The 27,710-nt window shown below is 33.5% G+C and overlaps 1 protein-coding gene across 1 annotated transcript; it reads right to left on the bottom strand.

The window, feature by feature from the left end:
- Positions 1–898: 898 nt before the first annotated feature.
- Positions 899–10,105, bottom strand: LOC105967722 (pyruvate dehydrogenase E1 component subunit beta-1, mitochondrial). Its single transcript, XM_088825634.1, has 14 exons — positions 9,923–10,105; positions 9,687–9,740; positions 8,901–8,981; positions 8,771–8,797; positions 8,578–8,640; positions 8,063–8,149; positions 7,813–7,938; positions 7,583–7,716; positions 2,095–2,167; positions 1,920–1,985; positions 1,782–1,820; positions 1,582–1,706; positions 1,323–1,437; positions 899–1,121 (listed from the first exon to the last, which is right to left on the bottom strand). The coding sequence occupies exons 1-14, from the start codon at positions 9,959–9,961 to the stop codon at positions 1,053–1,055; spliced, it is 1,098 nt and encodes a 365-aa protein (XP_088681760.1). The 5' UTR covers positions 9,962–10,105; the 3' UTR covers positions 899–1,052.
- Positions 10,106–27,710: the final 17,605 nt, after the last annotated feature.

Genomic DNA, 27,710 nt, shown 5'->3' with positions numbered 1-27,710 from the left:
TATGAATATTTACTTATCGATCTTTAATTTTTTATATCAATGTCTCTAAAAAATAATACGAGACGTGCCATAAATCCCATTAAGTGCAATATATTATTAGAATAATTTAGATTTTTTTGTCATACTTGAAATATGATAAAATTATATATATATATATATATATATATATATATATATATATATATATATATATATATATATTATTTTAATTAAAAATTCGCAGTATAAACCTATTTTTTTAATGTCTTGTGAACCTAAAATTTTTTTCGGGGCGCTGCCCCGAACCCCGAAATTTTAGTTACCCCCCCCTACTTTCTAATCCTGGTTCCGCCCCTGGCGAGGCCCAAATATTACTGTGTTCACGGAACACATCAAAAAAAAGGAAAAAAATCGATGACACGTTAAAATATATTTTTTGTTGAGGTATTAGGTGGAACATACTTGGTAGATGGTGAACATGTATGAGAAACGTTGGATGTTGTTGTGGCGAAAAAAACAAATTCATATATGGATTGGGTTTTCGGGATGGGGGCCAAGGGGGGAGAGAGGAAGGATGCTGGGAAGAAAGGATAGAAGTGGAGGAGACAGAGCATTTTTGTCAGCCAAAAAATGAGGGGAAAAAGAAGCAAAAAACAAGGGAAAAGTAGAAGTGCAGATGGTACGGATAAATTTGAAGTGAATAGACATGTATACCATCAAAAAACTCACATGCGACGCACATGCAGACGATCCCGGCGAGAAATGAACGGCATTGGCAAAATTAAGGCACCGTGCAACAATTTAACGAGTCCAGGTAAAAATTTGCCCAATTTGTAGTTCAAGGGTACGGTACAAAAACGGGCAATAGTTTGAGCGGCAAACTGTCGTTAACCCATAGATAAATGGTAGACCTAAGAACTTCCGTTAACTTAATTATCACTTATTGTTAGAAATTTACAGCTCAGTTTCTCTTATATTACAAACTATGAGAGTTTCTTGCTACATATACTCAACACCACATAGTGAGAAAATTGTTCATTAATACAACGCCCTAAAAATAGCCAAAGGTTGTCTTAACGAGTTGCGGATAACGGAACACTTCTGTAGCATGCCCTCTTAGCTGCTCGAACAATATCATCAACCTGTCACACCAATTATAATTCCATGACAGTCGGAAAAAAAAAAAAAACACAACAACAACCAAGCCAAGATCAAGAAATCAATCATTTAATTTGAGAAAATATAAAGCTCCAAGACGCACAATTATGAACGGCGCGAACACAAATTGAAATTAAAAATGAAAAAAAAGAACAAAAAGACTATTATGTATAGCAAAAGAAAACCTGAGGAAGAGCAATTATTTCAAGGTTAGCAGCATAAGGCATGGGAACATCTGCTCCTGCTATTCTCTCCACCGGTGCATCAAGGTATCCGAAACTATCCTCGACTACTGATGCACTGAACAATAAAAAAAAAAAAAAAAAACACGCACCGGTCAAAATACATACATATGTGTATATATGTATATATATATGTTCTAATTAAATAAAACTTTTGAGAATATATGTAAACCATCGAGTAATGGGAGAATTAAGAGCTAACCAAATTTCAGCACCAACACCATGTTGAGGAAACCCTTCTTCAACAGTAACAAGCCTGTTTGTTTTTCTGACTGAAGCATTAACCGTTGATCTGTCCAGTGGCCTTATCGACCGTAGATTTATCACCTGCACAAAAACTCGACCATGACAAACTTATAATTATATTCAAAATAATTCAATCATCGGCTAACATATATATACCTCAGCATCTATCCCATCCTTTGCAAGTATCTCAGCAGCCTGGATAAGAAACTGAGAAAATGAGATCATCTCGCAAAAAAATGATCTATGTATTTGAATCTATACATTCATTATAAACCGAGTAAAAGCGGGGCGAACCTTGAGAGAAAATCCCACCATCCTCGAAAAAGACACAATCGAAACATCGTTTCCTTCTTTTTCAATCTATACTATGAACAATTGAACGGTGTGGATAAATAAATTAAATCGAATATTCTCTAATTTATGATCCGCAAATGGAAAAGAAGAAAAAAAACGAGTGCAACCGCGTTACCTTGGCTTTTCCAATAGGGATGGTAAAATCCGAATCAAGAACTTGCTTAGAAACAGGGAAAGATTCGCCATACCTGATGAGTGTACACAATATTATAAAGCGCTTAATTGAAATTAAGTGGTAATTACTAATGACTTAAAAAATGATAAAATAATTAATTACGAAATGGTAATACATACATGTTAAGTGTATATTTTTACACTTTATCGTATCTTTTTATTTGAGCTTTTGGTGTGTTTTAACGATAATTGGTGCTTAAAAAGTTGATTTATTGTATTTTAGGTACAAATTGAAGAATTGGAAAAGTATGGGGTCAAAACTGCAATTTTGGCGAAAATATGGGTCAAAAGTGAAAATATCAAAATTCTGAAGAAACAAGGCTCGGACCCCCGTCCCAGTTTTAGTGCAAATTATGGGACCCCCGTCCCATACCCCGAAGTTGCGCAGTATAGGGATTTTAATTGCACAAGGAAACTGCCTTCTTCCCCAAGTTCTTCACCCTATATAAGACCAATCCAAGCACACAATTGGGGATCAATCTTGGGACGCAAATTCAAGAGCATAGAAGATCAACGAAGACTCAAGCATAGTTTTTCTTATTTATTTATTTTATTTTCTTTATCATAAGAATCACGAGTAGCTAAGTCTTTATTTCTAGGATTTTATTTGGAACCCTATGTGGGATTTATGAACCCAATTCTATGATTTTATGCAAGTTTTAATTCCGAATTATTTCTTCTACTTGTTTTATTAAGTTCATGAAACTGGCCACTTTATGCGCTTTTATGTTATTGTTAATCGCATGAATCGGAAGATCGGGTTAATAATTAGAACTGTGGTAGAAGAGCCTTTGTGGTATTAACATAGGAATATAGTTAATCTCTTAGGTAGCCATTATTGAGATTTGTGCTTAATGCTGTGTTCTAGAATTAATTGCATAGGAATATAGTAATTGAATCTAGAGTATTAAAATCGTAATACACGCGGAAGCGGGTTATGATTATTTTAGCATCTCAGGTTAATAATCCGGGTTAATTGCTTGCATAATTGAAGGAATTGGGGGAGTAATAATCACATAGGGGGAAGAATAAAATCCTAGGCTCGTTTACTCTGATAAATCTTCGTGTTTAATTTGCTTTCTTGCTTTGTCGTTTTAATTTGCTTTTTAATTTATTTTAGTAAATTCTCTCAAAACTCGACTGCGTAGGGTGGGCTTGATAATAATTGGTAGAATTTAGCGTCTAGGATTAGATAATTAAATATTCCCTGTGGGTTCGATATCCGGACTTTTAGTCCACTATATTACTTGTACGATACGTGCACTTGCGTGTAGGTTTTCGACCAACAAGTTTTTGGCGCCGTTGCCGGGGAATATTTTAATTATTTATTTTATTCTAGCTCTAAATTTGAACAATTTTCACGATTCACCCAAATTATTTTTTTATTTTTTCGTTTTAATATATTTTTTTTCTTTGGTTACATGTCAGGTTACAATTTTCGCGCAACTCAAACGGGATATGAATGGCTTCCGTCTGGCGAATACCTCCAAAATACCTATAATATGCCGTTGCTTTGTTCAATATGTGGTGGAGAACATTACGCTAACCAATGTTGGTATGCACCGAATGCGAATAATTTCATAGATAATACCAACAGAGGTTACTGGAACACATACACCAACACGTACGAGCAGAAGGAGATGGATGTGGTTAATGCAAATATTCAAATTGATGATCTTATTATTATTCCTGACGTGGCTTTGAAGGCATCAATAGAGGTTGATAAGAAGGCGAATGTGTTTGAAGTGGAGGTTATACGCGGACGTGAGGTTTTTGTTTACCGATTTAAGGGAGCGGATGATGAAGATCCCTACTTGGCTTCGTACCGATTGATTACAACTAAGAAAGACTACAAGCTAAGGTGGACCCTGACATATTGCAATCCTATCCCTGTATCGGTTGCAATTGAAGTGACAAAGCTCATGGATGGATGCGCAATCTACAAGGCTTTGGATTGGACATAACAATTTCAAGAAGCAAAGTCCGGCTGAAGACTTAAAATTTAGCGCTTCTCGGGAGGCAACCCGAGCTTTATTGTTTTTCGTAGTTTTCGTTAATTTTTTCGTTTCGTTTTTTTTTTTTTTTTTTTTATTGTCATAAGCATGCATTCTAATTCACTATTTGAATTTTACTTTTCAGGGTCGAAAACGTGATCGAGGGTCGAGTCGGCCGTCCGAAAAAAAAAAAAAAAAAAAAAAAAAAAAAAAAAAAAAAAAAAAAAAAAAAAAAAAATTGCACCACTGCCTGTGGGACGGCCGTCCCACAAATAGGTGTAAATGTGGGACCCCCGTCCCACAACCAGTAAGGAGAAAAAATTTCGGACGGCCGTCCGAAATTTAGCACAAAAACCGGGACGGCCGTCCGAACCTATTTGGGGCGTTTTAAATGTTTAAAAATCATATTTTCTCCCCCATTATTTCCTAAACCCTCCTCATTCCTTCTCTCAAACTCCCACACACAAATGGAGGCAAGAGAATCGAACCAAAATCTTCAAAATCTACTCTTTCAAAACACGCCCACAAGGTGTTCGATAATTTGCTCCAACCAAATTTTGAGTTCGATTGTCAACCAATTCTTAACGAATCTATTCCAACCTCTCTCCCAACTTTCTTGTCCAACAAAAGAAGCCGCACGAGAGAAGCTTCATCTTCTAAATGCAAAGGAAAAGGCAAGAAAAGTGCCACCAAAACGACGATTCCTCTTCCAAAGCCGCTCCTCAAGCCCGAGACGACCCCGAAGCCTCAAGCTCCCGTACCGATCGACGATTCCGAATGAAGATGGAGCGAGAGAGCTTTCCGATGATGAGGAGCATGAGATAGCTAGGGAGGAACACCCCGATCACATCGACTCCGACTAAATCAGGTGTTTTCTATCCTTAAACTTTGTGCTAATTTCGTTGAGGGCAACGAAAATTTTAAGTTTGGGGGTGAAAAACATGTTATTTTTGTGCTTATTTTTTGTTTTAGTTTGCATGCATTAGGTTTTATTCGTTTTTATTGTTTTTCTCGTTTTTCCGGAATATAAAAAAAAAAAAAATTGCTTGAGTCGAATGCATCTATGATTTATGATGATGAGAGATGATCAATGTTTGATGATGAAATTGCTTGTTTTATGTGATAAGGATTTGATGTTTGTTTAGCTTTCGATTCAACGGGACTTAGAAGTGAATTATTGCTAGGAATCACATTTTGTGCATTGCTTTTGTTGAATGTTTTGTATTTTAAATTTGGAATTAATTTGTGCTAGATCATGCTATGTTCGGTTTTAGAACTCACCTTAGGAAATTTATGATACGAAGTATTGAGTAGTGAGTGATTTGGGATATGATTTGGGCCTTCTTTGAACCGTTTGAGCCTTTCAAGCCGACCTTTTTATCGAAAAATTCCATAGAACCTTGATTTGAGCCTCGGAGAAAAGGTGTTCTTTCTTGTAGCCAATGTGTAAGGTAGAATAGGTGGAGATTCTTGAAAATTACCCCTTGGAGTTCGGTCGAAAATTTTTATAAGGTCCTTCTTCTTCTTCGGAAAAAAAAAAAAAAAAAAAAAAAAAAAAAAAAAAAAAAAGAAGACAAATATCTATGCTTCTATATATATATATAAAAAAAAAAAAAAAATAAAAAGAAAAAAAAAAAGAAAAAAAAAAAAGAAAAAGAAGAAGAAGAGACTAGAAGGGAGAAATAAGGACTAGTTGTTGAATTATTTTTGAAAACTCGATCCATTGCCTCAAAAGCAAAAGTGGAGACTTTTGAACTTTTGAGAATCGAGTTTATTAGAGTCCGTTGAGGTGAATTCATTGTTTCAAGCGCCTATCTTTCAAATTTTGGCGTAATCACCTAAATTCAAGAAGAATAGCCACATATACCCATATTTCCTACCTCGAACCAAAGAGCCTAACAATTGAAAGTCACAAAGCCCCAATGATCCCAATAGCTTAATGTTCGATATTAGTAGAGTAGAATAATTTGGTGAGTATTTGGAGTCAAGCATATGCATGTAAGTATAAATTTTCTCTATTTTTAACTTGCAAATATTGGATACTTGAAGCAATTGTATGATTTGTGGTTTTTGGTAATGGTGAGTGACTAAGTGTTGTTGAATTTTGAGCTTGCGAATGCCTAAGAATTGTCATTATAATTACAAGTTCTGAAAACGTGAAGTTGATCATTGATCTATGTGATGAGATGTTATAGTTGAGTTATTTGCTTATTGGTAGAATTTGCTTGAGGACAAGCAAAAGTTCAAGTTTGGGGGTGTGTTAAGTGTATATTTTTACACTTTATCGTATCTTTTTATTTGAGCTTTTGGTGTGTTTTAACGATAATTGGTGCTTAAAAAGTTGATTTATTGTATTTTAGGTACAAATTGAAGAATTGGAAAAGTATGGGGTCAAAACTGCAATTTTGGCGAAAATATGGGTCAAAAGTGAAAATATCAAAATTCTGAAGAAACAAGGCTCGGACCCCCGTCCCAGTTTTAGTGCAAATTATGGGACCCCCGTCCCATACCCCGAAGTTGCGCAGTAAAGGGATTTTAATTGCACAAGGAAACTGCCTTCTTCCCCAAGTTCTTCACCCTATATAAGACCAATCCAAGCACACAATTGGGGATCAATCTTGGGACGCAAATTCAAGAGCATAGAAGATCAACGAAGACTCAAGCATAGTTTTTCTTATTTATTTATTTTATTTTCTTTATCATAAGAATCACGAGTAGCTAAGTCTTTATTTCTAGGATTTTATTTGGAACCCTATGTGGGATTTATGAACCCAATTCTATGATTTTATGCAAGTTTTAATTCCGAATTATTTCTTCTACTTGTTTTATTAAGTTCATGAAACTGGCCACTTTATGCGCTTTTATGTTATTGTTAATCGCATGAATCGGAAGATCGGGTTAATAATTAGAACTGTGGTAGAAGAGCCTTTGTGGTATTAACATAGGAATATAGTTAATCTCTTAGGTAGCCATTATTGAGATTTGTGCTTAATGCTGTGTTCTAGAATTAATTGCATAGGAATATAGTAATTGAATCTAGAGTATTAAAATCGTAATACACGCGGAAGCGGGTTATGATTATTTTAGCATCTCAGGTTAATAATCCGGGTTAATTGCTTGCATAATTGAAGGAATTGGGGGAGTAATAATCACATAGGGGGAAGAATAAAATCCTAGGCTCGTTTACTCTGATAAATCTTCGTGTTTAATTTGCTTTCTTGCTTTGTCGTTTTAATTTGCTTTTTAATTTATTTTAGTAAATTCTCTCAAAACTCGACTGTGTAGGGTGGGCTTGATAATAATTGGTAGAATTTAGCGTCTAGGATTAGATAATTAAATATTCCCTGTGGGTTCGATATCCGGACTTTTAGTCCACTATATTACTTGTACGATACGTGCACTTGCGTGTAGGTTTTCGACCAACAATACACTCACAATAACTCATTTTCAAGGAAGACGACAGGGTCAGGGTCCCTGATAGCGGCCTTAAGAAGTCCACGAGCATCTTCGGATGAATACGGCGACACCACTTTTAAGCCCGGGATTGCACCATACCACGATGCATAGCACTTTGCATTGAAATAAATAAATTACATTTTGACGCAAAATCAATTTTGTAAATTAAAGCGAAATATCATGAGTTTTTATTTTATTGTTTTGAACACCTGAGAATGCTGAGCACCGACGCCGGCAGCTGGCCCATTCGGTCCTCTAAAAACGATTGGTACGTTTATATTACCAGATGACATGTAATTTGTTTTTGCAGCGGAGTTAATTATATGATCAACTCCCTGCATTCAAATATCATGGCGTTTAATCAGATAAATTCAAAAGAAATTCCTTCAAAATTCGAAAAACAGAATTTATTAATTATATTACCGAACTAAAAGATGGATGCATGCAAGAATGATTTACCTGCATTGCGAAATTAAAAGTCATAAATTCAATCACGGGTTTGAGTCCATAGTAAGCTGCACCAACTCCAAGCCCTGTGAAGCCAGCCTATATATGAAACGAGAAAATTGTTTAAAGTACGTGTAGAGAGAGAAATTTTGCGGAAATTAATTTCTAAAACAATATGGTAGCTAGTAATTACTCCATCTGTTTCAAAATAAGTGTTGTTTAAGGTTAATGCACACTATCAACGAAGAAAGTTCATAAATACTCTTGATTTTAGGAAAAATAGTTCATATTTGACAAAATTAACCCTGACTTTAAATCTCTCTTTATTAGTTCATTAATCTTTCATTAATTGTAGGTAACATTAAACAAAAAAATATTGTCCTATCTTGAAATTTTAAAGTGACACTTAATATGAAAAATAAAATTATGGCTACAAAAAGAAACGGAGAGAGTATATTCTTAAATCCGAACAACAAACTCAAAATTATTAGCTCAACAAAACAGAAATATGAAATTATATTTCGTACCTCTGTAATTGGAGTATCAACAACTCTTTCGGGACCATACTTTTGCAACAGTCCTTTCGTAACCTATAACGAAATACATAAATACACAAACACAGAGAGAGAGAGAGAGAGAGAGAGAGAGAGAGAGAGAGAGAGAGAGAGAGAGAGAGAGAGAGAGAGAGAGAGAGAGAGAGAGAGAGAGAGAGAGAGAGACCTTGTATGCACCTTGATATTCCCCAACCTGGGAATTCAAAAAAAGAGAATAACGAGTACAAAATTAAAATGAGAAATATTAATGAAGAACAATATATAACACATATGTATATATTAATGAAGAACAATACCTCTTCGCCCATCAAGAAAACAGTTGGATCAGCAGACATTTCTTCATCAAGTGCAGAATTCAAAGCCTCTCTTACCATCATCTGCATTTATTTTTACTTTTAACTTTCATTTTCTCGCCTACATGCTACTCTTTCTTTCTGTTCCATAATAACTGTATTTTTTAAAAATATTTTTAAATTTCCAATGCTGAATTAAATGTATATCTTTTTACTGTTTTAACCTTATTAATTCAACTCTAAATATTAACTCTTTTATCTCATGATTAAATAATGATAACCAAGGTTATTTTAATCCTTTAATGTGTTTTTCCTAACTAAAAATACATTTATTGAGTTCTTAATACATGCCAGAGTTGAAAAACCACATTTCTAATTAGGAATGGGAGGAGTATTTCATTATTTTCAACCACAATAATTATATAGGACACTAAAAATAAAATAACCAAATTAATATATTACTATTATTTTAGGCCTTCTAATATACTCTCTCTGTCCCATATTATTTGTCTCCTTCAAGAGTTTTTTTCACTTTACAGTTCCAATAAAACATTAATTACATTTCTTAATTAATAAAGAGTAAAATAATTAATCACAAGAATATTTTAGTGATTTATTATGTTTTTTTATTACAACTTGTGCACATTTATTGATTTTCTTAATATATATACGCAACAATAGAAAACAACCTGTGCACATTTATTGATTTTCTTGATATATATACGCAAACAACAGAAAACGACATATAAAATGGAATGGAGGGAGTAATTAGACATTAAAAGAAAGTACTTGCTTCACTGAAACAGAGTAACTTCTGGATGCCAATGCTGGATTCCTCATAAACTGAAAATAAACATCATTATTAGTTAATTAATCTCTTATACATTAATTACATGTTCACCTTTCAGCAATTAATAATTAATAAGAATTAGTACAAAAGGATAAAAAGGAAATATATATATATATATATATATATATATATATATATATATATATATATATATATATATATGTTGGAAATATACCGACATAGCACCAACTGCTCGTCTTAGATTCTTCAACATCTTTCCTTCTTGTTCTTCAACTTTAATTTAACATCAACTCTCTTCTCTTGTACTAAAAAAATAAAATAAAATTTTAATACATTAAATATACATATAAGACAAAACAAATACATGCATACAAAATGAATATTCATATAATTTAAATTAAATATTGCCAAAACTATCACGATCAAAACAATTACCAGATAATCACGGTACGTAGTGAGCGTATAGTGGGAAAAAAACCCTTTGTTAAGAATATTTAATTTACATTTTTGAGTACTGCTTTCAGGAGAAGAGGTGATGACGTAAGACTAGGACACGTGTATGCGCCAGAATTAAGACACACGTTTATGTAATGTAGTAAAGCAAATCCTCTTTGGTGCAACGTGTTAGAAAGTTGATGAAGAAAATCCTCCGGTCATAATTAGGAGAGTGAATATGTATAAGGGAGCGCCTAAAATAAGGGCCATATCTATTTCCAATCTCAAAATTTTGCAAGACCTTACTTCATGCAATAGCGAAATATAAATAAATTTATTAAGAGTAAGACTGAAAATTATAAATATAATTTAATATTAATTTTGATATTATTAATTCAAAAAAGACCTAACTGCTATTGCAAGACCAAAACAAAATTTAAAAAAGATATATGAAAAATTGATCATTCTTCTTCACCAATAAAACCCAACATCTTCTTCACACTCATTCGACACATATTCTCCAAAAAAAGTCTCTTTCATATTCTCCAAAAATCCTCATCAAATAAAAACCCTCAAATTTTACTAACACTTACAAATGAGGACATTATGGACACAAACACTAGCGGAACATGTAAGGGGCATGGGGCGGCCGTAGACCCCCCAAGAATTTTTTTTTAGATATTTGGTACTAATTTTTTTGAATATTAATTTTGACCCCCAAAGTTTTTGTAAATATTTATCTTGACCCATTATTTTTTTTGTTTTTTCTCCAAAATCTTATATAAATTATAGATAAATAATTATATTTAATATAAAATATAAAATAAGATGGTTAAAACTTGTATTATTTTAAATAAAATTTATGAATATTACTTATTTTTGAATTTTTTTTTATCTAACGCCTTAAAAATAAAAGATGAGATCGTGCCATGAATCTCCGAAATATTAAGTGCAGCTATTATTAGAATAATTTGAATTGATTTAGAATTTTTTTTGTGATGAGATCGTGCCCCGAACCCCAAAATTTTAGTTAGCCCCCCCTACATTTTAATCTTGGTTCCGCCCCTGGACACACAAGACATCAATATGGATGATTCTAAGGTCGAAGAACACAATGAGATAAGAAAATGTTGTACCTTTTTAAGCTTTGTGATCGTTTTTCTCGTTTTTCAAAAATAATTTCATGTACACAAAAATTCGACGTTTACAGGTCGATATTTAGCTACAAAAACGACAAATATAGAGTCGAATTTTTCAGTTTCTGAAAAAATCGACGCCAATATTTCTTTTTTATTGCTAAAAATCGACACATTGATGTCGAAATTTGAACAAAATATCGACACACATATGTCGAAAAAATTGCAAATAATCGACAACAACTTATTGTTGAAATTTAGTGAAAAATTTGACACCAGTGTGTCAAATTTTTACAAGGTTGTGGTCGACTTTATCGGCGACGGCGCAGCGGCGAATGTGCAAGTGGTCCTCTTCTTTCTTCCCTCCCGGTTTTCAATTGTGTTTTCATTTTCTTTTTAATTTGGTCTTGCAAGAGTAATTGATAGAATTAAGTTTTATTTTGTTTATATTTTACTAAGGTCATTATAGTCTCTTTACACTTAATTTGGTATAAAATTTAATATGGTTTTGCCCTAAGTAAATTTTGCGATTGCATATAGTCACCGCGTAAAATAAATACTGTTTTTTTCTCACTTCAATATTATCAACATAAAAAAAAAAAAAGATAATAAATAGGTAATGATATTATTACTATTAAGGAAAATCAATATCATACATAAAATTGTGTGGTGTTGATTTTATTAAGGGTATTGACGTTATTACCTTTTTTTTTTTTTTTCTGTTGGTGGTATTGAAGTGATAAATAAATGATATTTGTTTTAGCCGTGCCCTATGTATATTCCTTGTCATTACTTATTTTTGAAAAAGTTAAGAGTGTGAAATTTTCGAATTAAAATTTAAGGAATTCGTAAAATTTAAGTACATCTTCGTAACGAAATCGATTTTTTTGTACTTAAACATCGTATCGTAAATAGCTAGCTAATATGTATTTTAATTTTGTTTCAACGGAAAATCTGACCAAAGTTGAAAACCAAAACTTTTTTAAATTCGGAGTTGGAAAATATTGTTCCAAAATCGTATGTATTTACTTATATTTTTATTGGGATCAACAAAAATTCTAATTTCCAGTTTCCACCACTAGTTTTCATATATTCCATAAAGCCAATTTAACTTTTTATTTATTCTACAACTAATTTCCATTTTACAATAAATTATTTGGGTAAAGTTACGAGTCTCTTAGCAAGACCCCCTCAATATTTATTTTAAGGGAAAATGAGGGATAACCCCTTCAATACACAAAATAATAGCGTTTAGACCCATTTTAATATTAGTCATTTGTAAAGAAATTTAAAATTAATATTAGGAATTGTAAGACTCCCCTCACGTGTTTATTATCCTAGTCTTGTCCTTTCTTCTCCCACTCTTTCTCTCTCTTCCCCTCTTCTCAACCATCATTTTATTTCTCTCTTCTCTCCCCCTCCTTTTATATTTTTAACGTATCTTTTTTTTTCCTATTTTCTCTCGTTCACTTTCTCCCCCCCCCCCCCTCTCTCTTTCCTGATACATCTCTTTATGTTTCTCTTTTCTTTTCTTTCTCTCGAATCATCTCTCTCTCTCTCTCTCTCTCTCTCTCTCTCTCTCTCTCTCTCTCTCTCTCTCTCTCTCTCTCTCTCTCTCTCTCTCTCTCTCTCTCTCTCTCTCCTCTACTAAAATCGACTTGTATATCTTCTCTACCAAAATTGACGGATCCATAGCCGCCGCATCTTCATGGCTACCATTGGTTCACCCGGTCTAGTAACAAGGAAACATTCAGATCTGTTTTCGGACGAAGCAGCATCCGCCGCCGCTTTTTCTTAACGCATCCCCCATCGCTGATTTTCCAACTCAAAAATCTCCGTCGCCGGAGTCTCGCGTTATTGTCTCGAATCCTTATACTCATTTCATTGGTTCAGATCTAATTTTTCAAGCAAAATTAAGGCTAGTGATAGTTGTATTGTGGAAATTCCTATTTTAGGAAAATTGAATTTAGATGGAAGGTATTCATTCATATGCTTCAGACTATTGAGATCATTTGGGACTTTGGGCGTAATTGTGAAAGTGTTGGAATTACTTACCGATGGTTGAATAATTTAACGGTGTTGAATTTTGGTCATAAAATCATGGTACATAAATAATCATTAACTACTATAATTTAGTAGTTAACTATCACAATTTATAACTAACTATTAAAATTTCATAGTTAATTTTCACTATTTTGTAGATGACTGACACAATTTTATAGCAAACTAGTAGAATATTATAGTTGAGATCGTTTGGGACTTTGGGCGTACTTGTGGAAGTGTTGGAATTACTTGCCGATGGTTGAATAATTTGACGGTGGTGAGCTTTGGTCATAAAATTATGGTATATAAATGATCACTGACTACTATAATTTAGTAGTTAACTATCACAATTTATAGCTTTTTTTTTTTGAAAAATAAAATTATATTCATGACAAGCCAAGAGAACCTATATCAGATATTACAGTATCTCGAATTGGTGAAGGTAGCTCGGTTAAAATACACAAACCTCTGAAAGAGAGTCGAGCCACTTCATGCGCGACTTGATTCCCATTTTTACGAACATGGCGAACAAAGAATGATTGAAAGGAGCTTGCTGCTCTTTGGATATCTCTCACAACTGAACCATACATGGATTTATCCTCTTTACCTCCAACTATTGCCGCTATAACAGTACTAGAATCGCCTTCGATTACTATCTTCCTCCAGCCATTCTTTGCGCAAATTCTACTGCCATGAGAGCCGCTTTGGCCTCTGCTGAATTGGAGTCAAGATATTGGTATAGACAACTCGTAGACCATCCCACCACACTACCAGTGTGACTTCTCGCAACTAATCCAAAACCAATAATACCTTCAGGGCTATTTATGGCGGCATCAAAGTTGACTGACCCAATTTTATAGTTGACTTTCACTATTTTTATAGTTGACTGACACAATTTTACAGCAAACTAGTAGAATATTATAGTTGACTACTAAAGTCAGTAGTTAAATTTATTAATTTAGTTGTTCACTACAATTTCGCAAATCTTTCCAAACAAAAAAAAAGGTAAAAGTAAAAAATAATCAAAATATAATAAAAAATAAAATTAAAATAATTAAAGGAGAGAGAGAGAGAGAGAGCGCACAAATTGGTTGATCGATCCTATATTAAAAGGGAGGGGATCTAGTTCAAAAGAAAAATGTAGGGACAGTATGGGAATATGTAAAGTGGAGGGGGTTGCACCATATTAAAAAAAATGTTTGGTACCTAGTTCTAATATTTTTGCTAATGAGAGGGTTACGCCTCATTAACCCTTATTTTAATTGAACTAAATCCACTTCATTTGAGAGAACTCCTAACTTCTCATAACCTCATTTTACCCTTAGGCCTCTTTTGTTTTGTATGAAATTATTGCCAAAAAAATGTTGATTACACAATTTTGGGATAGATAGTACTATATAATTATTTGAACCTCATGTTTGGTTTTGACGAAGACAATATGAGTGATAGTGAATTCCGTGTTTGATTTCGTTGACTCACATGGATTGAACATTAAAGGCCAAAAATACCCTCACACTTCATTACATATTATTATTTGCTTCCCCACCTAGAAATTGCGTTCAATGTTCCCCCAAATTATCAACTAGGGTTTCGTCCATTGTTCTCACACGGTAAACACCCACTCATCCTCGCTCATGTGAAGTCATGTCTACGAGTTCTAGAAACAACAGAGGTGAACGGGACTATAATCGCAACAATTTTGGTAGATTTCATGAAGTGTCGACTGATACAGAGTTTTGCAAATGCCAACTGAAACTGCGGGTGCAAACGTCCTGGACGACGAACAACCATGGTCGGCGTTTTATTGCCTGCCCACAACGAGGTGTAAATTTATTGAATCCTCTATTTTTTCCTCCTTAGAAAAATATTTTTGGTATAAATAAAAACTTGATTTTGGAATTGTTGACAAAAAGTGATGGGCCTGCTATTCCAGATTCGAATTTTTTCTGGTGTAATTACAAAAGTTATACATTTTCATATTTTATGGCATATTGGTCTACGTTAGTGTCTTAAATTTATGTAATTGGTAATGATATTTATTTGATTGCAGAAACAAAGTTGTGGACTATTTGTATGGTGTGATCCAGCTATTTGTGAACGAGCAAAGAAAATAATACCTGGTTTGCTGCGAAAAAATCGAAACTTTAGAAACATAATTGGAAGTTGCAATGAGAGAGCTTCCGGAAGCAACAAAAAGAGAGATTGCGGAAATGGCAAGAAGAGAGCTTTCCGAAGCAAATCACAGTACACCTAACCATGTTGGTAACGCATCAATCTTATGCTATATTAAAATTACATTCATGGTTTCAACAATATTGTTTGTGTGTTGTGTTTTGTTTGGTTGTTGATTGCGTCTGACGTGGTTTTTGTTTTTTGGGATCATGTGAGGCGTTTCATCAATTATGTTGACGTTGTGAAGCAAAACATTGCTTCATGTTGAACATAATGTTTCACTTAACAGTAAATATGCATTTAAAATAGCTAATGTTAATTAAACTTAGAATATTTTACTACTAGATTAAGGGTTGACATAATATCTTACGAACCAACCTTCAAAATTTGTCTTTAATGGCCGCTAGATTATCTTAATGCAAACAGTCCATGGAATGTACTTAGGTAGAACCACTAATAACTTATGTAGATAAACTTAAAAAACAACACGTCTTCATTCTAGATACTAAGGCTTGCTGTAGAAACGTTACGATCCCGTTATATGATAAACGAGTTGTTGTTGTTGGTAGACCCTTCCTCCTCCAAGTCACCCACATCTTCCTCAACCGAACCGCCCATATTTTCCTCCTCTGAGTCACCCACATCTTCCTCAACCGAGCCACCCACATCTGCCCCCACCGAGCCACCTACATCTGCTCCCACCGAGCAACCAACTTCGTTCACAGTAGCCTCAATTGCCTTATTTTTTTTGCCTCTTGTGCACCAATGTTTACGTCTTCTTCTTTGTCTTCACCATCATCGATAACCAGTGATTCGTCAATGTGATATCCTGGCATTCCACTAAAATCAACGGGGGCAATGTTCTTGAAGTGATATACGACCATGCATGTGTCGTAGAGAGGGAAACCATTAACACAAAACCAACGTTCTTTCATTGTCTCCTGCCATTTTAGTATAAACCATTTCAATTTCTTTTGTTCAATAAGATGTAATGTAAATAGTAAATAATTATAATTTAGAAACTTACAGCCTTGTCCTTGGTGAATAGTGGCATATCAACTTTAAGCTCTTTTGAGCACGGGTTAAATTTGACATCATTGCTTGAAATGTACTTTAGAAATGCATAAAATCGCTTTCGAAGAGCATGAACACGTAGTTTGACCTCCTCAAGAGTTATCTTCTTTGATATCCTTTCCTGTAGGACCTTTGTAACACTCACAAGCACTCCATTGAACACCTCAAAAGATTCGAGGTTCTCCATCTTCTTGGTATGGACATAGATTGACCGTATTAGTACTTGATCGTAGCATACTACCCAATCCATACCATTGAAAGGTCACTGATGCATTGATTTCTGGTACGAGGCATTATTTTTGCACTTTGAAAATATAGAATATGGAAGATATGATGTGTGTTGGATTATTTGAATGAGAAACCATGTATAAATAGCATGAAACTAGTAGTTGAGGTTTATTAAATGGGGTATTATGTAAGTTTAGTATTACACGTTTTATGATAATAATTATGGCTGTTGGTATTTCAAAACTGATGAGACTATACTCATGCATTAATAGAGTATTGATGTGCATGATGAGACATTTATCCAACTATGGTAGTTCAATGTCATTATTTCAGCCTTTAATAACCTCACACAAGTAACAATTACTAAATTTGTGTAGTTCCAATGCACCGATGACTATACAAAAAAATCATCTGTGTACCTGTAAAATAATGTTATTAATGGTAAATTCAATTAAAATCAAATCTGTACTGCTAAAATTGCAAAAAAAAAAAAAAAAAAAAAAAAACTTTTTTTTTTTTAATTTGATGGATATTCTTGAGTGGTCAATCAAACATGCCCATCGCATTCACTACCATATGTGCTTAGTAGGTTGAGTACAAGTAAAAAATCAATGCAGCTATGATCGTTGTACATTACCAATTGCATCTATATAAGTATTATTGGTGTTTATATTAAACATCCATTGGTTGCAATTGCATATACACTAAAAAAATATGCCACCGACAATGAAACCCATTGTCTGACCAGAAGACTTTCAGTTTCAATTAGGTTGGAATGAAAAAATTGATAACTACTTCATTGAAGTTTTGTTGTTTGAATCTCGGTTGGAAAATTTTAAAAGTGGTGCTAAAAATACTATGGCATTATTTTCTGCTCAAGGAGCAATCCACAAAAAAATTGGGCTTTTTTTATCTTTGGCATACATAGCTAAAATGTGTTGCTTTCTTGAGAAAAGGTTCAAAACCTTCCAATGAATGTTATTAATCAACGGAGTTGTTTATGATGCAACGACTAACCGCATCTCAGCCTTGAAAGAGACGATGGAATCCATTTTGAAGGTTCCCGTATTATGTATAAGTAAATTAATGTAATTTTAATGTTCCAAAATAAATGTAAGTCATTAGATATAAACATTATATGTGATATTTATGTGTTATGCAACATAAAAAATTCGCAGTTGCATACACAATGAAGGGGGAGCCCAAATACCAGGATCTGAAACACCTTTTTGAAACAGCCCTAGTCACTACCGAACTAATTGTTGTATCATCGGATGGTGAGGACGACCCAACAACACTGCCCACCGCGCCCCTCAACCCAACCCCGTCAACTTTTGTTGTAAACATTTCGTCTGGAAAATCAATTAGTGTAGAATTTAACGTGGCAGAATACTTGGCAAACTTTTCTGATTCAGAGGGTTCTAGATGCATAAAATTTAGCACAACAAATTCGACCCGCAAAAACGATCGTGAAGCCGGGTACCGTTCTCATTTGAACAAAAGGATCGCCTACACGAAAAAAATCAATCTGGATGGCGAGTTGTTGAGCTCGTCTGGATCTAACCACCCGGATTTTGGGTGTAAATCGTCAAACAAATGATGGGTTCATCTTATATAAACTAGTTTTTGTTGTATTCATTTTCCCATTCTATTGTTATTAGTTTATATGTTGTTTTAATTTAGACTTATTTTCCTTTCGGGTGTTTTGTCTATCCCTATGTGTTAGGTCATGCTAATTATTAATGTTTATTTGTGGTTTTTTCGGTGGTAAATTCACATGTTGCAGTATTTCTTTTCATAAGAATTACGATTTTCTATCTTTGAAAGGAAAAAGGATGTTGCAAAACAATCTCGAATCCAATTTTATTCATTATACGGCCCAACTTGTCATCTGCTTTGTAAAAGAAAGTGGACATCATGTCAACCAAGCGGGCATCGATGTCATTGTTCTGGCCTCGTTTGTTTTTAGATTTAGGCTTACTCTTCGAACTAGATGCACTGTCTGCCCCGGCAATTGACATAAACTCGTTGCTGAACTCATCATTCGATGCATCAACAAAGGAATAATCGTCACCTCCAAGACCAGTGTGCTCATTCCCCTTCGTAGGATGCACCAAGTCGTTGACAGCTTCAGTGAATGCCTCAGCATGTTCTCCAATAGCACGATCCTTGTCGAATATAATTGCCCAATCTTTGTAGTATGGCCATGCTTTGAAACGCATGGTCCGTGCGTGGGTGTCTGACTATATTATGTAAACGTATTCAATCAAGCATATGTGAATGAAAATAAATAAATTTCATAGAAATAATAGCTTACCTTAATGTAGTCTGCCCAAACTTGGTCATTGTGCACGTCAATAGTGCACGATGAATCATTCCAACCGAAGCCTCACCGTGAAAACATAGTACTTAAGGAACTGTAGTATTTCTTCCTCACGTGTATTTTTTAATGTATGTGTGGTTCGGCTTTCAAATCCGTGCCCGAAAATGCCACCGACATAGCCCTCTCAAGTGTGGCAAGGTATCACGTTATGAAACCGTTATCGCACTTCCACCCGCGTGTAACAATGTCCTTCAGTGCCTGAAGCAATCCATGCCCTTCGTGTGTTAGTAGACTTCCCTTTTGATTGGGCAACCTTAGACGATGAACCAGTTTGATCCATGATGCTACAATTCAAAACAAACTGTTGCATATATTTAGGATCCAAAACATTTTCATAAGTACGAATATAACTTTTAATACACTCATAAATAAACCGGCAGTTTCAGTACAACAATACATAGACTTCAACCGAATTAAATTTGTTCAACCAATAGAAAAGTACAACAAACACAGAAGCACGAAAAAGTACACAAATTCAAAAAGATAATCAAGTACAATATTAATCAAACATAACAAATCAACAAGAAACTAATGGCCGTTACGCCATTTATTATACATGTTTTGAGTTAGGTTGTTTCTCCAATTAGTCCATTTTTGTGATGGTTCAACAACATTGATGTATTCAACGTCAATGACATCATTGATATTGTCATCTTCTTCATCATCAGATTCTTCTAGGTCTTCCGGAACTACGGCTTCTTCGGGATCAAAATCGTTCGTAGTCCTTATGAAGTTATGAAGAAGACTACATGCCATTACAATTCGATTTTGAGCTTTGATAGGATAATATGCAGAACTTCTAAGGATCGCAAATCTGGACTTTAAAATACCAAATGCCCTTTCTATCACATTACGTGCCTTTGCATCTGTCATGCTAAAATATTCCATTTAATTTTTAGGTGCATCAGTACCTTGACCATAATATTGAAGATGATATATTTTTCCCTGATAAAGTGATAAGAAACCATCTCCATCGGTATAACCATTGTCGACAAGATAGTAATGACTTGTACGTACAAATCAAATAAGTTTTAGGTATTCTAATTTTAAGGTATCATGAATGTGGAGGTATTTCCAACAATAACAAAGATTCATACTCGTCGGAATTTTTAAACCATTAGACCTAGTAATAGCATTACGAATGACTCGACTGTCCGCAGCGGACCCCTCCCATTCAGTCAAGAGATATACAAAATTCATGTTAACATCACAAACATCAGCGACATTGACGGCTATGTCACCCTTTCGATTCCTATACATTGACTTATCAGCTCGAGACACCCTAACATTAATGTATGTTCCATCTAGTGCACCAAGGTAACCCTTAGTGGAAAAATTATACAATGATTTATTAATATAGTTATTTTATCTTCAAATATAGTTGTCAAGAAAACACAATATGAATATTAAATTATACCTTGAAAAACTTCCACCTTTGGTTATTGGGATCGTCTGAAACTGGTTGGGGGGTGACCAATAATATAGAATGCAACTTAAGAAGTGCGGCTAAAACTCTATTAAAGTGTTTTCTAACAGTGAATCCAGATCGTTTGAAGGAAGAACGAATAACAACATTTTTTGTATGGTGAGCCAAAATACTCAAAAACATTGCTACTTGTTCGAGTATTTGAACATTTTTGGTTGGTTAAAGCCCACCCATATGTTTAAGTAGATAACATAAGCGTTTGAAAGTGTCCATATTCATTCTAAGATTATCCCTACACGTGACATCGTCAATACTCACCAGACCATGCAATTTTTCTAGTTGTTTAGCTATCTTTGCTATTAAGTTGTATGTTCTTCCATTGTTCGGTGTATTAGTTAAACGACGACGCTCAAATGACATATAAATACAAAGAAACAATAGTAATCGTAACTTGATGTCATCCAAAATGTTCTCCCATTGTTCGTTGTATTAGTTAAACGACGACGCCCAACAGACATATAAATACGAAGTAACAACAGTAAGCGTAAGTTCATGTCGTCCAAAATTTGATCCAACACAACAATAACCTCTCCCTCATCGGTGACAGTGTCCATAGGTTGGAAATCAGAAACTGTATAAATCGCACTAAAAATTAATTTAAGCTCGTAATTTCTTGAACAAAATGCAATCAAAAAATCTAATAAAATTACCTTAAAACCACAATAAATAGTAAACGACAATTTATTTACCAGAATGAATTTACACATAGTTGAGCAAATACATTCTAACCACATAATACCATTCATATATGAGTTTACTTGAAAAATATTTAATCGGAAACCCAAATAAAATTATCTTTAAAAAAAACTTCAATAAAATCGACGCTACATTTTTTTCCAAAATAATGTATAGGAAAACCCGAAATCGATAAAACCCAAATAATAAACTCAACTGCACAATGATTCAAAAATTTAATCGATTTTTTTACACAAACAACAAACATTCGGGCATTCATCACAGAGACCAAATAACCATACTTACCAACTTCTTCAAAAAACGAACGCCAGAAAACGCAGAAATCCACTTGCAGAAAAATTGTTATTCGATCTATGTTTACAGAATGTGACAAGAATTTAAGAGTGAGAATCGGTTATCAAAAATTAAAGAAAACGCGTGATAAGGAAAGATACAAGATTTAAAGAATTTACCCTGAATTTCAGCTGCTAGGGTTTCAGATTTGATAAAATGGAAAACAATCTTTATATATGTGGGTGGTAGTAAATAGAAAGAAATTGGAGGATTTTATCTTCTTATCATCTATTAAATTGGGGGGTTTCTTGTCTTAATTCAATGTGGGCTACCGAGATTTATGAGGGGATTGGAGAATCTCACCTCCCCTGGAACAGCATTATCATAGCCTTGTGAGATTGGTGTGTGGGACCCACAATTAGTCCACATTGAGCAAATTACAAGCAAACATGGGATAATTGATAATATACAACCTATCACCCCTGATCAAGCATAGCTTTGGTTCTATTTTCTACCCCTTTTTTTTTCTTTCTAATAAAATTAATTTTTTTAATAAATATGCCATTTTTTTTGTGGCAGTTTTACCACGTCGTAAACAAATACAAATTACAATAATCAATTACCATTATTTTTCTTTATTTATTAAATTCAGAATCAACTACAAATTACAGTAATCGACTACTAATTTCAGTAATCAACTACAAAATTATGACACTACTACAATTTATAACATAAACAATTATAAAAACATATCAATCCAACTACAAATTTTAGCAACCAACTACATGCTACAATTTATAATAGTCCACTACAATTTATCGAAAACAATTACAAATTCATCAAAACCATCTACGATATATCAAATATCAACTACAGTATTATCGAAATCTACTACGAAAATAGCGAAATCAACTACAATCACCGAAATCAACTACAAAAGAATAATTGTATCTTGTAACGCGCGACTAAATCTTAAGAGAATGGCCACAACCAAACCCTAGATAGCAACCAATACCAAATCCTAGAGCCGTTACGCGAAATCATCGTTGCCGGAACCAATATTTTGTTGAATCACATGTATCTTCAATGTCCAACTTTTATCCACAAAATATTCAACGATTTGAATCAACGAAATTCGAAACTCCAACAATGGTGGGATTATATTCTTACCTTTGACTGAAGTTACATAAAACCAATTTATGAACTGAAATTCTCCATCAAATCATACTAGGCCCACAACGAATGATCGCTCTAGTTTTTTTGTAAGGAGCGGATATAAGGGCGTCGGCGACGATGGAGGAGCGGTGGCGAAGGACGGTGGTGGAGGAGAGAAAAAAGATAGAGGTAGAGAGAGATAGAGAGAGATCGAGAATGAGAGAATGAGAGATCGAGAGATAGAGAGTGAGAGTGAGAGAAACCCTGATCGGGTTTGACAATTTATCCAATAAGGGCATAATTGAGTTTGTTATAGATTTATGGGTTATGTTAAGTTAAAAAAACTATATGAGGAATATTACAAAAATGGTAAACATAGTTTGAGCCTGCACTATTGACAATTGTGTTTTGAGGGGGTGTTCCTAATAAACCCTAAAGTTATAGTGTTCAATTTAATTCTTTTTTTTTAGGACTCATCCCCTTACAATTTTAAATTATTTATTTTCTATTTTTTTATCGTATTTTATTAGTTTTAGTTCTTGTTATTTTTATTTTATATTTGTCCAAATATTTTTTTAAATACTATTTTATATAAATATGTACTTCATTTTGTATATAAATACGTATTACATAAAAAAGGGGGGAAATTAGCAAGAACCGTATCCCCTCATCTAGAAAAAATGAGTTAAGGAAACACCCCTTCCCAAAAAAAATTAGAGAAAACCCCCTTATCAAATATCCCTCTCAAATGCTATTTTAATAATTTCCAAACCACCCTTATTAATATTAAATCTCATTTTCACGTTTCAAAATCCTAACCCATTTCATTTGCCGTTTCTCTCTTCTCCTTTTCTCATCTTCTCATCTTCTCATCTTCTCTCTTGTCACTTCTCTTCTCGACTGAAACTCGGAGGAAAAGCAAGACGTTGTCGGAGAAGGAGATCAGACAGCCACTCTGGAAATTGACGGCGACCGATGGTGGTGATGGTGGAAGAGTTTGTCGTCGCCTCCCGCCGCCGCGTGAAGGGTGGTGACGGATCTGCAGTTGACGGTGGTGGTTTCCACCAACGACGTCGAAGCTGATGAGTGGCGCTCGTCGTCGAGGACACAGTGGGTTGACGGCTACGAGGATGAGGTATGAGAAAATCACTGTTGCGATTGATGTTGATGAATATATTTGTTTTTGTTTTTTTGTTTTTTTTTTCTTTTTGTTTTTTTATTTATTATTTTTCTAGTGTTGGTTTGGTCATGTGTTCAGAAATTGTTTATGGAGTGACCAGCAATGGTTGACAAATACCGTGAATCGTTTCTATTTTTTTTTGTGGACATTGAAATTCTAATTTGTGTTTTATTTGTATGAATTATTTATTTTATTTATTTTATTCTTGTTAGGGATTGGTTGAATAGTGTGGTGTGACGGCGGTATGGTGACGATGGGGAGGCATATTAAGGGTTTTTGGGTGGATCGGGCGGAGGACGGCGTGTATAGAGAAATTCGCGCAGGCTGGAACCTTAATCGACTATGTACATGTTCAATAGTCGATTAAGCTAATCGACTATGCTCTGGTAGTCGATTAAGGTTGATCCACTCCAATTTTTTATTTTTATTTTGGATTTTTTGTTTATTGATTTCAGTTGTATAAATCAATTATAATGTTTGTATATTTTTTGTTTTTGTAAAATATAGTTGATTGCATTTTTTTGCAGTTGTGATTTGTTATTTTTAGTAGCAGATTCTTAATCGACTATGCTTCACAATAGTCGATTAAGCTAATCGACTATTCTCTGGTAGTCGATTAAGGTTGATCGACTCCAATTTTTTTAATTTTTGTTTTGAATTTTTCGTTTATGTATTCCAATTGTATAAATTAATTATAATGTTTTTATATTTTTTGTTTTTCTAAAATATAGTTGTTTGCATTTTTTTGCAGTTGTGATTTGTTATTTTTAGTAACAGATTCTTAATCGACTATGCTTCATCATAGTGGATTAATATACCTTATATAGAAATAAAAATTGAAAAAAAAAAGAATTTCCTTAATCAACTATGAAGCATAGTCGATTAAGGTTAATCGACTATGCGTCATAGTCGATTAATAAAACTGATACATAACAAAAAAAGGGGAAAAAAAGGGAGAAAAAAAATAAAAAAAAAAAATCGCTGTTGACCAACGTGTGACGCAATGATGATGTGGTAGGCGGGGACAAAATTGAAAAAAATAATACCTCGAAATGGGTGTAGGCTTTTCTCAAATGAAGAGAAATATTTTGGGGCCCTTTCCATTAAAAGAAGTAATGAGGGGGTTTTCTTAAAGATCCCCTAAAAAAAACTACAATTAAAAGAGAGTGGTGCTATTTCCACCTGCAAAGTATCTCAATTCACCACTAAATATAAAATGTCTTAAATACCCCTCTAATTTATAATCCACCACGCTTCGTTATATTCACTTAATCCTCGTGTATTCTAAGTTATTTCTATTTTATTTTATTTTTTTAATTATTTTATTTTATTTTTTACAATAAAATATTTATTACAAAATATTTAAACTTCCATACCAGATGATCTACAAATTATGTAATTTTTCTTTTGGAAACGAAATTATATTAAGCGAAACTGGCCAATTCTGGAGGATGTTCAGAACCTTTCGTACAAACAATCTTAATTTATTTCTCAAAAAACGTGAATTCCTGCTCTTTTTGACCTTTGAAAATATTTTTCTCTGACGAAAGTATTACTCACTTAAGGTGGAGAGGGTCAGATTTCCAATGAAAATGGTGGGTTTTTTTTTATAAATTAGTTTAGTGGTAGATGATTTATAAACTTGTAAAAAAATATAGGTGAAAGAAGAAGAAAGGGGTAAAATGAGAAACATATTTAATTTGGTGGTGAAATAAGATATTTGGTGGAAATAGCACGTCTCTTAAAACAGATAAAATTCTTATCGATGGTGACAATGACAAACACCTAAAAACCTTCATATTAGCACTTTCATTCTGTATGCTACACCGGATCAAAAACATCGAGTAGATCTTTGACATTCATATTCACATAAATACCCACACATCCATATTAATGTGTAGATCAATGGTAAAAATCCACCCAATGCAATCTTTACCGGATGTAGTATAAAAATAACCTCTATTTTGTACAATATGAACCACATGAAGAAGCTGAAACTATCATTATTTAGAATCTACTGATATTTAATATAATCGTGGACTAACAAACAAAAATTAGACTTACCATGCCGAATCTATGTAGATGCAGCGGTGGCCTCCCCCGTAGAAAGAAAACAACAAATTAAAGAAGAAAGTCGAAAATCAAAATGCTCTCCCTTTAACAAAATAATGTGTGAATACCTCTAACAATAACATAACTAGGGCATCGTCGTCCTGAACCCCCAATTTTTTCTATTAGTTCTTAATCTCATTAATTATATATAGAAAAAAATTATACGGACGATAACTATACGGAAACAACAATGATTAATTATAAATAATTAAAAATCTTAAGAGCCTCTGTAAGAATACAACAAGTACTACCGTCGTCGTCGCCCGATCCGACATCATATATATATAAGTAAACTGGTGAAAGGATCGGAACACAAAAGTAATATAAGAGAGCTGAATATGTTAAGACTTACATAGAGAAAGAGTTTCGGTCGCACACAGCGTGGCACTATCAATTATATAAACACCATGTTATACAAATATTGATTATAATGATTTGTGTGTGTGTGACAAGTTGCAAAGTAGTATATAGGAAAATTAGGAAAAACAAATATTGGCATAACTTATTGATAGTGCCACGCTTTGCACGCCCAAAACGCCTTCCCCTCTCACTCAACTATATCTCCTTCAACCATCATGCAATATGGAATATACTCTCTCTCTCTCTCTCTCTCTCTCTCTCTCTCAATTCTATTACAATTTAGAACGTACACACTATGAAGAAGTCACAGAGAGCTGCATATATAGGATTATACTAATTATAGTACAATGTATAAGTGCATGCACATTCTAAAGGAAAACTGGAACACAGAAAATTGTGGGGTTGAGATAACGTTGGAAATGCAAACTTCAGCCTTGGAATGCTGGAATTTAATTTATAATATATTTCTTCAAGTTGATATACAGAAAGAAAAAAAATATTAATAAATTGGACTTAATTATATTATTGATTTAATAAATGATGAAGGAGAATAGGTCCAGAGAAAAAGCCATGTGAAATACATCATTAATAATTGGTAAGCCCACGAGAAGCCGACGTTTTTTGCGGCCGGCCCTGCCAAATGGCAATTGCCAACTTAGAAAGTCCACGTGGAATTTATCCATAACTCGGCACATTTATCCAATTCATATTATTGGCTTCTCTTTCTTCTATAGTAAGATATATATATATATATATATATATATATATATTAGGGTACGTAACTTATCATTGAGGTAAGGTTGAATTAATTGAAAAAAAAAAAATTGAAAACCCTTTAAATATTGGAGTTTTTTTGACAAGGTACTAATTGATCAACAATCTTTAATCTACCTTTACTGTTTTATCTCTTTTTTGCATCCTTTAACATATATTATTTCAAAAGTAAATTTAATGTTTATGAAAAAATTATTTTTAATCTCTTAAACCCTAATTGTAATCATAATTCAACCCCAATTTCATCAATTCCGATCACAAAAAAATGTTTTGACCTTTTTTTTCGAACAATTTTTTTTTCTGCCCCAATACCATTATATTTTTTATGAAATAAATAAGTATAACTAATGTTTAATTAATATTTCTTAGTTTTTATTTGGTAAAAATAGTAATTAAATTCATATTTATTTAAATATTTCACTTCAAATCTATACTTAGTGATCACAATAAAATTGAACCAACAATCAAATTCAACAAAAATACGAGAAAAAAAAA

The sequence above is a fragment of the Erythranthe guttata genome, chromosome 11, assembly GCF_056151865.1.
Source record: "Erythranthe guttata isolate IM_541 chromosome 11, IM_541, whole genome shotgun sequence".
In the NCBI taxonomy this organism is placed as follows: Eukaryota; Viridiplantae; Streptophyta; class Magnoliopsida; order Lamiales; family Phrymaceae; genus Erythranthe; species Erythranthe guttata.
The sequence above is the reverse complement of the archived record's forward strand: the minus strand, read 5'-3'. Positions and strand labels throughout refer to the sequence as shown.